General features: G+C 38.4%; 1 protein-coding gene across 1 annotated transcript in view; it reads left to right on the forward strand.

Moving 5' to 3' along the window:
• Positions 1 to 13092, forward strand: part of LOC102694522 (von Willebrand factor A domain-containing protein 7-like) — a 111286-nt gene that overhangs the window by 13155 nt on the left and 85039 nt on the right. The window contains exons 2-3 of the mRNA XM_069179656.1: positions 6760 to 7047; positions 7592 to 7685. Of these exons, the coding sequence (XP_069035757.1) occupies positions 6760 to 7047; positions 7592 to 7685 (382 nt within the window). The remainder of the gene's footprint in view (positions 1 to 6759; positions 7048 to 7591; positions 7686 to 13092) is intronic.

The following is a 13092-nucleotide window of genomic DNA, read 5'->3' on the forward strand; positions in this document are numbered from 1 at the left end:
CTTCTCATCCTGTCAGTGCAGGATATTCCTTTCACTACTGAAATATTCATAAGTAGCCTCTTCTAGTTCAGTGCTCAGCTTTTATTTATTTACTTACTTATAGGTAATTTATACTACCTGCATGTCAACCTCTGCACTTGTTAATTGAACTAATGTGGTATAATTGCAAACTTGACTAGTTTACTATCATAGAATCAAGATCATTTATATACATTACATTAGGAAGAGCAGTGGTCCTACTACAGATCCCTGCCATGCTCCACTAATTACATCACCCTGATATGAATATTTACTCCTCATCTATAGTCTTTATTTCCTATAAATTAACCCAATCCCAAACCAATTAGAGAATTTCCCTGAATGTCTGTAATATGATGATTAAGAGGAACTTTATCAAAAGCCTTCTAAAAATCTAAATATATCACATAATTTGCTCTGTGTGTATCCATTGTTGTAATTGCTTATTTAAAGACCTCTAACAAGTTATTTTCAAAATCCATGATGACTGTTCCCTAAGGTTTTATTTCCATATAGGCAATCCTGTAGTTATAATGATTGTTTTTATAATCTTAAATGTAATTCAAGCTACAATATATGTATTTGTCAAATATTGACCTGGTGGGTTTTGTTGCAGATTCATATCAATTCAGGCTCTTGATTCCTGAATATGACTGCTATATCTGTTTTATATATAGTGCTACCCTCGTTCTTTTCTGTCTTTCCTGTTTTCAGCAATTCAGCTTGTATTTGCTGATGTTACATTAGTTTCAATTGTTTTCAGTTAGTCATGATTCTGTGATCCCAGTCATTTTATAATTAAGTGCTAATTTGGTAGCTTCTTCCTTTTGGAAGGTCTTTGGCTTCTCCCCTCCCTTCCTATGGACTTACCCACAGAATGATCTTGAGCCTGATTGTGACGTAACTGTGTCGTGTACAACACCTTCTCCAAATCATGCAGATGTCCTGTGGAGCAACCCACTTACTACAAATTCAAAATGTGACTATTTGATTTTACTGTCATCTGCGTAATACAGTAACATTGTGAAAAGAAGCATGGAGCCACAGCTAGCCAGCTTCTCTGTGTCATTGACCAATCAGTGACAACACATTGAGTCGATGCTCACCACTGGCTGTATTTAGTTTTCTAATTCATGTTGTGAATTTGTACTTTGGAACCTATAGCCTCTTATATTGCATTAATTTTCATGGGAAAAAATCTAGAATATCGATTAATACAATATTTAAATTTAACTGTGATACACATTAAAATACCACCCTGGTTAATGTATGTCATAGTATTTAATGTTAGGGTGTGTTTTTACTCAGTTCGTGCTAACAAATAAGTCCTCATGCCTGCATCTCTGAAAAATCTGAGATTTGTTATTACTCGTGGCTCTAAAAAGGCTATAACAACCGTGAACCACTCTCTCAAGGAGAGATAAGAGTTGCACAGACATGGCCATAAAACCATTTGGCCAACATACCTTAAAAACATCCATATATATATCTATCTTATGTAACACAAACACCATGTTTTGCCATTCTATTGATATGAAATAAAGAAATCACATGGTTATACCAAAAAGAGACATAACCAACTGCATTAAACCTCAAGAAACAAGGGATGTCTGAGCAAATACCCGTAGATATCACTTGTTTGGTCTTAAATTACACTTTATAATTAAACAGAGGAAAAAGTCAGAATTCTGATTGCAACAAGCATTATTAGAAGGATTCAGAATCAGAAAACACATTATTCTGATCCATCCACATCAGTTGAGGGTCCCAGTTAGGAAAATCAAGTCACCCCTCTTAGTTGCAAAATGGGACACAACCCCCTCCCATTGATTGTGTAGCAAATCAGTATTTTGACCTGATTAAATAGCATCCTTCGTTCCATATTGATAAAAGACTGTATGAAGTACTGGCTGAATTGCCACATCATATATTTCAAATTAAAATACAATATTAGGCATCATAATTATTCCAGGATGAAGTGAACCATGTTTATTTGTATCAAAAGAATAGGCAGAATTGTAATTATCAAACTTGTAAGTATCACTCAGAAGAAGTTGAGCTTTCCCAAATATTGGACATTTTATAATGTCTCCTCAGATAGAAGCAATACAAATTCCTGAAGAAGAGATATGCAAGATGCAGATCTGAATTAGCCAACCAGAACCCTGGCAGGCAAGACATTGGAATATCTTTGTCAGAGGTTAATACACAGGGCAAGCCACGAACCACACCTGGGAAGTTAGGCCCAGGAAGTTAGGCCCATGAGGTCTCTGGATGTTAAGCTCAAGAAGACTGGACATCATGACCCAAGAAAGCCAGTATACAAAGGCAACTGGACCAGGGAAGCAATTCAGAATATCAGTAATAGGAACATACCAAGGTCTCTTAATTCCACACCTCTTTCCATAAGCCTTTGCTTGTATTAATTTTATTTCAAATAAACTTACCTAATTTAATAAACCTAAGCAGTCCTGATTTGAATTCACACAGATCAACCTCACCACTATCTTGAATTCGGGGTGTTAAGCATTGTGTTAATTATCACAATAATCTGGTCATGTTTTCAGAGGATATGGTTGTAAGCATCCTCTCACAAGGCACCAATAAATGTAGTTGTTTGTGCATTTACTGGGACAATTATTAATTGTAGCACTAAGTCACAAAATGATTTTTTGATGGCTATTAGAATCAACCTTGTGGGATAATTCAACGCACATACACGGATACTAATACACGAGAATGCATTTATTAATACATAACGTGCATATAAACATAACAGATCTTATCGTGAGGGTTACCAGAATACAAAAGGTATATATTAAATCACGAAGAGTTACAAACCAAGAGGGACATACATTCAGTATACCATTCATTTATACCATTTTGTAAATGAACTTGGTTTCAACTTCTACACTAGATACTCAAAAGCAAGTACATCATTCATAGGAATTAAATTGATATCAACTCAGGTTGAGGTAACAGTTGAATTCTCGAGCTGTAATGCAGAAGGTTGAATACTCATCCAATCTGGTGGATTCCGATCTCCTGTTGACAGATCTGGCAGCTGACGGTGTGGGAGAGAGAGGGAGAGATTTCTGCTGCGACGTGCTGCTGATGCTCTCTGAAGACCGGCTAGTTACTTCTGGCTTTACTAGCGAGTTTGTGCATAGGAGAAAAGTAACTACGGGTCCAAGCAGGTCACACTCTTTAGACAGGAAGAAGACCGGTTCATTCCTGATGTAGCGCTAGTCCTGAATACTGATTCAACAGTCCACAGTTCCGACCATAGTTCACTTGTTGATGAGCTTTCGTGGTGGGTTCACAAGGTTTGCTGCTGGGCTAACCTCGGGCGGATCCTTTGGTTACGCACTGGCAACCTCCGTTCTCAACTCTTAGAACAAAGGAAAATCCTGGCACTCGGACACACTGGCCGTTACGTGATTGTCTGAGCTGAGTCTGAGGATGTCCAGGAGGAGCTGAGTCTGAGAATGTCCAGGAGGCGCTCTGAGGAAGCCCTGTGCTGCCTGTTTTACCTGGAGGAACTACGGTCGTTCATTGGTTGAAAGTTTCACGGACATTCAAGACCCGCGTGGGGTTAATCTGCCTTACCAGTTCCTGATTGACTGATGATGAGTAACAATGCACTTTGACCTTAGAGTTGTAAACAACTTGGGATGAGACTCTCCCAGACAGTAAGGTGCCAGAGATGACCATCTATTAGGGTTGCTGGAGAATCTCAGCATTGGGAGTTGTACCTTATCAGGACACTCTATCAGCTAGAAAAACACCTTAGATGTGAACCAAATGGAATGGCCTCTCTGTATCCAGCACCACTGAGATGAAGGAGAGAGGGATTGGCTAGGGAGCAGCAAACTTAATAACTGTACTTTAATAAGCCTTGCCGCTACATGGTCATATAAGGGTTGGTTTGATGATTATCACTAGATTACAGGACCTGTAGAACCTGTTTTATACCTGCTCTTGGTGTTTCAGAATCTCAGGACACATGGGTTCAGAATAATTTGATGACAATTTTATGTCCTGGGCATGCATGGGAATTTCTAGAACTCACTCTTCTGTTTTTGTTGTGAAGTTACTTTGTTTCATGATGTGCAGCAGCACAAGAATTCAGAAGTTTACAAAAACTTTTTTTGTCTTCTTTTGAAGATTAAAGTATTCTCTGTAATAGTGGTACGAAGTAGGCAGTCGGCACAAAGTGGAAAGTCTTATATTAATTTCCACATTAAGGTTCAACTGGGCATCATTTAACATAAAAAATAAGTCAGAATATCCCAAGAATAGGCAAGAAATCCAAGTGTCTGCAGTAATGGCTTGACAAAGTATCAATTTTTTTCACAAAGAGTTGGATGAGCTCAATGAGCTGCAAGCTTCATGCACAGTAGTTAATGTGATTGATTTACAGTCACTTGAATTCACTGGGTTACACACAAAGCATGTTATTGTTCTAATATGAATGACTACAGACCAGTGGCACTGACATCATACCTAATGAAAACTCTGGAAAGGCTTTTACTGGACCACCTGTGGTGTCGCCGGGGGGAAAACAGGTGTAAAAGAGAAGTAACTCACACCACACTGATCTTCTTTGTTCTTCATCCGTATGTTTCCCAAATCCGTTCCATGATCTGTTGCCAGTACCCTTAAATGATCCAAATTTCCGAGCCCGTATGTCCACACTAATCCGTACCGTATCCAAGTCGTAATCTGTAAATCTTTGTCATATGCTGTATCCAATAGTCCATTATTCTTTAATTCCTTCCAGCACAATCCTAAACCTCTCCTTCCTCCAAAATGCTTTCACCTTATCGGCTTCCGTGCTGGCTCATCGCTTCTGGGGCATTTATATCCTGTTTCCTGATGTAGTTCAGCTGTGTCTCATTGTTTCGCTGCATAGGCCTTTTCCAATAGCGGGTCAGGTGGTTATCCTGGGTGGCCATCTTGCCCAAGTCTATATAGAGTATTTTCAGTGTTTCGTTCCGGAAATACTGGTTATAAATGACCCTTCCCCGGGTCCTCTTACACACCTCAGAACCCTGGTGAGTACAGCACTGGACCCCCTGGAGTTCCATTCCTGTTTACCTCTTACACCTCTGACTTCAGGTACAACTCATGTCATCTGCAGAAGTTTTCAGATGACTCTGTAATTGTGGGGTGTATAAGAGAGGGGAGGGAGGAGGAATATAGGAGCTTGATTACCAACTTTGTGGAGTGGTTTCATCTTAACCATCTCCAGCTAAACAACACCAGCAAGACCCAAAAAATGGTCCTGGACTTTCGAAGGAATAAGTCTCCGCTGAACCCTGTGTCCATCCAGGGTGAGGACATAGAGGGGGTGCAGTCCTACAAGTACTTCGGGGTACACCTGGATGATAAGATGGAGTGGTCTGGTAACAGTGACGCCCTGTACAAGAAAGGTCAGAGCCAACTCTATTTTCTTAGGAGGTTCAGGTCCTTTGGTGTGTGTGGAACACTGCTACACGTTTTTTATGGATCAGTGGTGGCAGTGGCCATCTTCTACACTGTTGTGTGCTAGGGCAGCAGCATCCTGATGAGATGCAAATAGACTCAATAAACTTATCAAGAAGACTGGCTCTGTGTTGGGGCTGAGCCTTGACCCCCTGGAGGTGGTGGCTGAGAGGAGAATGCTGCCCAAGCTCACAGCCATCAAGAACAATGCCTCTCATCTGCTTAATGGGACTGTTATTGGGCAGCGGAGCAGTTTTAGCAACAGACTGCTCCAGCTACGGTGTTCAAGGGAACATTTCCGCATGTATAACACTGCCCTAGGCTAGGACTGTTAGCCTTTCATTTGCTCGTCTATGGACAGCATGTTGCTCCATTGTACTTTTTGGACACTCAATCTGTATATACCTATGCACATTTTGTACATATTTTATTGTTTTTACAATGACTATGATCATACTTTGCACCACCTATGTATTTATTTTTATTTATTTATTTTATTTTATAAAGAAAGTGTTATCTATCTATATGCTATAATGTAAATAGACATTGTGGTATAGTGGTTGGCATTACTGCCTTGCTGCAGAGGGATACTGGGTTCAATTCTGGCCCTGGTGTGCTGTGTAAAGTTTGTATGTTCTCCGTATCTTTTCATGGGTGTCCTCCCACAGTCCAAAACATCATGGTAGGTTAATTGACTTCTGACATGAGTGTGTGTCTGTGTGTGTGACCTGTGATGGACTGTCATCCCATCCAGGTTGTACTCTGCTTACACCCAATGCTTGCCAAGATATGATCGACGCTCCAGCTGAATTAGAAGATGCTGTTAGAAAATGGATGGATAGATGATCAAGGTTTTGCATCATTTTACCATATGTGTCATTTATGTTAATCTGATTATTGCAAATAAATATGTTTCTTGACTGGCATTTTTTGATTGTCCCAATACCTTTTATGGACTCTGTATATTAACAATGTTGATTGATAAATTTAACACAGTTGTTAAATTTGCAGATGCTAAAAAATAGGGGGCTAATAAAGATATACAGAGGTAAGGGAATTACCTGAGACTTAGATACTGGACCAATAAAATTTAGTACAGAATTATTATACCATCATAGTACCATCACATACACGTACTGTATCATGAATATATTATTGTGTACATATGTATGTGCATCAATCAGCATTTATATGTACTGTATATATGTATAATAATTATATACATATGTTTTTCTATATTTTTTACAAATGCAGATTGATGACAATATCACCCCGAAGCAAGTGATCCAGGCACACTATAACTTGATAAATGAGAAGGTGTCTTCAGAAACATTTGAGGAAGCTATCCAATCGATTGTTTTAAGCAATGCCCGGGTGGATCTGGAGCACATGTCAAACGAAGAGTATCATTTTGACAATGAGTCCTTTCTGAAGGGAAAAAATCTCATTACTGCTGGGCTAGCCTGTGTGAAAGCCAACATTAGGCAGCAGAACTTCTATACAGCAAGAAAGATTCTGGGGCAAATTTTCCATACTCTGCAGGTGAGTAAAACTTTTCATCTTTGGGTTGAGTCTCTCTTCTTCTGCACCGCTCTTCTATGTGCCTACTAGGTATGTATTGTTGATAAAACAAATACAGAAAGAGTACTGGAAAGAGATGAAAGACTGAAGCTAAAAACATAATCTGAAAAGCTTGTGATCTTTTTGACAGGTGAGGGAAATGGATGGAGAAATGCATGTCTTTGCCAAATGCCTATACTGATGCATTTTCTTTCTGATGCACAAGAGATATGCAACAAATAAGTCTATTGGAATTAATTAAATGGTATTTCAAAATGTATAAAAAATCACACAGAGAGAGAAGAGAGAGAACTGTATAAAGATGGGATTCCACAGAAAACCAGAAAACAAGAAAGATAAAAGAAACACATAGACATAAGTATATAAAGCAAAGATTCTGCTCGGGTGTTTGTCAGGTTGCTATTAATAAATCATCTCCAGTAGAATAAACAATAGTTGCTCCGTGAGTATTGACATGTTTCTTTGTTATAATTTTCTTCCCAACACGTGTGCTTGTATTTCCTAGGATTTCTACACCCACAGTAATTGGATTGAGCTGGGATACAAGACTCCTTTTTCAAACTTGATCCAACCAAGTATCTTGATAAAAAATGTTGCAGGTAAGCTACTGCTGGTTCTTTCACTAGTCTTCACTTCTGCTCCTGCAGCACAATGCAGAACCTCCCAGTTTCCAGAAAAGAATCTTGACAAGATATGTAAATCAGTTGGTTGCTTTAAATACAGGCTAATAAAGGCAGGAGGTCCTGTTCATTGCTTTGACTATGCCTTTGTGCCCATTGCGCTTTAAAGCATTGATTTGTTGGCTCTGATCCTGTTTGCTTTATTTTTCAACTATTGTAGATCGTTGGATTGCATTTTTCTGTTTACTTGTTTGCCATGCCAGCTAGCCTGCTTGCCTCACCTGCTCTTGGTTCTCTTCACGAGCCTAGGAGGCAGCTTTCATTCAGATATAATGACTGTAGGAATGTAGGAAGTTTAAGAAACTATCTTGTCCATCGCCTTGCGTCCCCCCTCTTGGGGACGTTTTTTATGATTAAGTGTTTGAATAGAACAATTAACTTTTTAAGAGCCTGGATAATATACATACAGTGTATTCAAACATTAATATTATCACATAATGAAAACAAACAAAATTTCTTAATTTTAAGAAGATAGTCCAGTTTCACCGTGAACATCTTTTTCCAACTCAGATATCTCAAAACATATTATAAAGTACTTGCCTGTCCATCAGATAGAATTGTTTATTGCTATTTGATTGCTTTTTCAAAGTTCAAAGATTGAGCAATGCAACTGTGGTAAGGTTTCATGTAAAAATTATTTAGAATAAATCCTTAATCTGTTTTGTACTTGTATACAATTTATTGTGATAAAGAAACAATAGCAAGGAGCAGTAGCAGGCTTTCAGATTCTTTGTAATTCAAATAAATGCTACTTTCAGATCTTTCCTGTAAAGAGCACTTGATTGCAAATTTGCTTCATCAGGTTGGCTCCTAATCTCACTTTTCCTGTTTGGTTAGTGTTTGATTTATTTTTTTAAACCTTTTCTGTCTGACACTTGGACTTGATAATACTGTCAAATCCTTTCAGTTTTGTTTTATGATGCTTGGAGAGATGTTGATGCAAATTACAATTTGTTCTCTGCAAAGGATTATGTGTACAGAGTGTAGTATGCACCTCCTGTTAAAATATGCTGAATATACAGATGCAGCCATTCAAAATGAGCGGTAAAAACCCGCGGTACAGTAACCAACCCGCAGGGCACCGCGGTAAGTGATTGGCTGGCCAAAATGACCGACAGGGGCACTCGTGGTGCATTGGTTGGTAGTGAAAAGATTTAATCATTTAATGTCTTTACTGTGCACATTTCAATCTGCTTAGTTTTGAATATTTATATGGATTTTACCACTAAAGGGAAATTTTAGTAGCTGAGCATAAAAAGAAGAGGAGCATAACGCATCTGAAGGTCATAAACGATATTAATTTTGGAACATAAACATACAGTATATAGCTGGTCTTGGTACTTTAAAGAAAAAAATATACACCAGTATTCCATTTCTCCCTAAACATTTTAAGCTTCGAAGTCTTTAACTAACGTGATACCGGAGTCAAAAAGCATACTTTTAGAATTTGATTAAAAGGGAATATAATATGGAATCGCGTATCTAAAGCATTTAATAACTGTATGATTAGATTCGTGTGCTGCGACAGGGCTGTGTAAGACTGTTTCGCCTGCCTGTTTGTGCAAGCTGTCTTGTAGCCTACTGGTCTAGGTGTGTGACTAACAACGCACAGGTCGTGTGTTTGAATCCAGCTGGTGCTGGACTTTTCTTTTAACAAACATTTCTTCGAAAAAATAGAATAGCGATATTATGGACAATCAATTGACTTTTATATTTCAAAATATCGCAACATGATCGATTCTAAGTCATTTTTGATAACAATGAATAGTCACCTTCTTCCCTTCTGACAGCGGTTTCTGCTTCTATTGTGTGTGTGTGTGTGCAACAGAGTAAATTTTTATAGAGAAATGGAGGCTGGATAGTATGCGTTACAATATAAACATTTATATTGATTTAAATCGTGTTCTGATTTAAATCGCAAATGCGTGTTTAATTATATGTGTTTTTTAATCATAATCAGGCTAATACATTTCTACATTTTCTGTATGAACCAGCTTAGAGGTTCATACAGAAAGACAGCTTGTGTTTAAATTGAGTGTAAGGTAATTTATGCTTCTAAAGTCATGGTCAGCATTTATTATTGTACTGTGCTGTAAACTTTTTCTGTGCCTAGTCACATTATTTTATAGCGTTTTTATTGTGTTATTAAATCCGGTGGCGCTGTGTGTTAGTTTCCTGACTCCCATTATTTAAACTGCGACACTGATCATTCATCTCTAAATAAACTTTATTTTATATAGCGTTTTAGGCGAATAGGTAATTAGATTGCTCATAAACCTAATCGCTTTTTCTACATAAACACAGCGTGATTGCTCTCTGAAAATGCTTTTCCTTTATTTTTAAAGTAGGCTCAGATTTCAACTATAGATCGTATTATTATAAACTTTCTTGGAAAAATGTATTTTATGTAAACCATGTTTGCTATTAATTCATTTAGGGCTAAAATACGTTCATTGTCCTCCAATCAAGTCGAGTTCACATTGGAAGCCTGCCACACCTGGACTGTTAAACCAACGCATTAGCACGTCGCCAGTATTGGCTTTAGTATTCCCCCACTCTCCCCTCAATTCAATTCAATTCAAGGTGTTTTATTTGCATGACAGATGGGTACAAGCAGTGTTGGGTATGTACAGTGCCTTGCGAAAGTATTCGGCCCCCTTGAACTTTTCAACCTTTTGCCAGATTTCAGGCTTCAAACATAAAGATATACATTTTTAATTTTATGTGAAGAATCACCAACAAGTGGGACACAATTGTGAAGTGGAATGAAATCTATTGGATTTTTGAAACTTTTTTAACTAATAAAAAAATGAAAAGTGGGGCGTGCAAAATTATTCGGCCCCCTTGCGTTAATACTTTGTAGAGCCACCTTTCGCTGCGATTACATCTGCAAGTCGCTTGGGGTATGTCTCTATCAGTTTTGCACATCGAGAGACTGAAATTCTTGCCCATTCTTCCTTGCAAAACAGCTCGAGCTCAGTGAGGTTGGATGGAGAGCGTTTGTGAACAGCAGTTTTCAGCTCTTTCCACAGATTCTCGATTGGATTCAGGTCTGGACTTTGACTTGGCCATTCAAACCCCTGGATACGTTTATTTGTGAACCATTCCTTTGTAGATTTTGCTGTATGTTTGGGATCATTGTCTTGTTGGAAGATAAATCTCCATCCCAGTTTCAGGTCTTTTGCAGACTCCAACAGGTTTTCATCCAGAATGGTCCTGTATTTGGCTGCATCCATCTTCCCCTCAATTTTAACCATCTTCCCTGTCCCTGCTGAAGAAAAGCAGGCCCAAACCATGATGCTGCCACCACCATGTTTGACAGTGGGGATGGTGTGTTGAGGGTGATGAGCTGTGTTGCTTTTACGCCAAACATATCGTTTTGCATTGTGGCCAAAAAGTTCGATTTTGGTTTCATCTGACCAGAGCACCTTCTTCCACATGTTTGGGGTGTCTCCCAGGTGGCTTGTGGCAAACTTTAGACGAGACTTTTTATGGATATCTTTGAGAAATGGCTTTCTTCTTGCCACTCTTCCATAAAGGCCAGATTTGTGCAGTGCAAGACTGATTGTTGTCCTATGGACAGACTCTCCCACCTCAGCTGTAGTTCTCTGCAGTTCATCCAGAGTGATCATGGGCCTCTTGGCTGCGTCTCTGATCAGTCTTCTCCTTGTCTGAGCTGAAAGTTTAGAGGGACGGCCAGGTCTTGGTAGATTTGCAGTGGTCTGATACTCCTTCCATTTCAAGATGATCGCTTGCACAGTGCTCCTTGGGATGTTTGAAGCTTGGGAAATCTTTTTGTATCCAAATCCGGCTTTAAACTTCTCCACAACAGTATTACGGACCTGCCTGGTGTGTTCCTTGGTCTTCATGATGCTCTCTGCGCTTTCAACAGAACCTTGAGACTATCACAGAGCAGGTGCATTTATACAGAGACTTGATTACACACAGGTGGATTCTATTTATCACCATCAGTCATTTAGGACAACATTGGATCATTCAGAGATCCTCGCTGAACTTCTGGAGTGAGTTTGCTGCACTGAAAGTAAAGGGGCCGAATAATTTTGCACGCCCCACTTTTCATTTTTTTATTAGTTAAAAAAGTTTCAAAAATCCAATAGATTTCGTTCCACTTCACAATTGTGTCCCACTTGTTGGTGATTCTTCACATAAAATTAAAAATTTATATCTTTATGTTTGAAGCCTGAAATGTGGCAAAAGGTTGAAAAGTTCAAGGGGGCCGAATACTTTCGCAAGGCACTGTATATTGTAACGCTTACAGAAGACAGGCACTGTGTAAGAGCCGGCGCACCAGAGCAGCACACCGAGGGAGCGTCTGCATTTCTAACTTAGTTTTTAAAATTAGTTAAGCAATATGAAGCATCTCCTTTTACTTAGTGCCTGAGCATAAAAAGAATAGGAGCATACTGCAACGCGTGTGAAGTCCATAAACGATATTAATTTTGGAACTTAAACATACAGTATATGGCTGGTCTCGGTACTTTAAAGAAAACATACACACCAGTATTCCATTTCTCCCTAAACATTTTAAGCATCGAAGTCTTTAACTAACGCGATACCGGAGTCAACAACCATACTTTTAGAATTTGATTAAAAGAGAATATAATATGGAATCGCGTATCTCAAGAAATTAATAACGATATCATTATATTCATGTTGCAAAAGAACTGCAACGGACATAAAAACTCCCTTGCTTTTAACAGAGCGTTCCATAATTTCTACTAAACTACGAAAATGCCAGGTGAAAGGATTTGTAAACATATTTTGTTAAAGCAAGTCAGTTTTTTCCGCAACACATAAAAGACATTTTTCCAAGAAAGTTTAGCCTTTGTCACTTATGAAACCACTAAATAAAGACATAAATATAGAAATCTTAAGATTTGTTTTATTTAATGTTGGTAGCAGGATGAACTGTCAGACTGTATATTTTGTTGCAGAGTTGCTGCAAGATGTTAACAGTGAAAAAGGTATTTAGAAATGAGTTATTTCAAGAAGAACATTTTCAGAATAATTGCAAATCTAGCAGGATAGAGAAAGCACAGAAAACTGGCAGTTAGATTGATCAGATTAGTATGAAAAGTCATTTAGCAAAGGGAATGAGAAGAGTGACAAACTAGTATACTTTAGATCTTTTTTTCTGAACCAGGGAAAATCTGATCATGTTTCACTATAACAATAATAAAAAACTTTATTTGATATATCACCATTAAAGGTGGCATCTCAAAGCAATACAGTAGATGTAAAAACAGATAAAAGGACCACAGATTACAAAGTAAATGCATATAAGAAAGACAAGCAGTTAGAGGTG

The sequence above is a fragment of the Lepisosteus oculatus genome, chromosome 16 (assembly GCF_040954835.1).
Source record: "Lepisosteus oculatus isolate fLepOcu1 chromosome 16, fLepOcu1.hap2, whole genome shotgun sequence".
In the NCBI taxonomy this organism is placed as follows: Eukaryota; Metazoa; Chordata; class Actinopteri; order Semionotiformes; family Lepisosteidae; genus Lepisosteus; species Lepisosteus oculatus.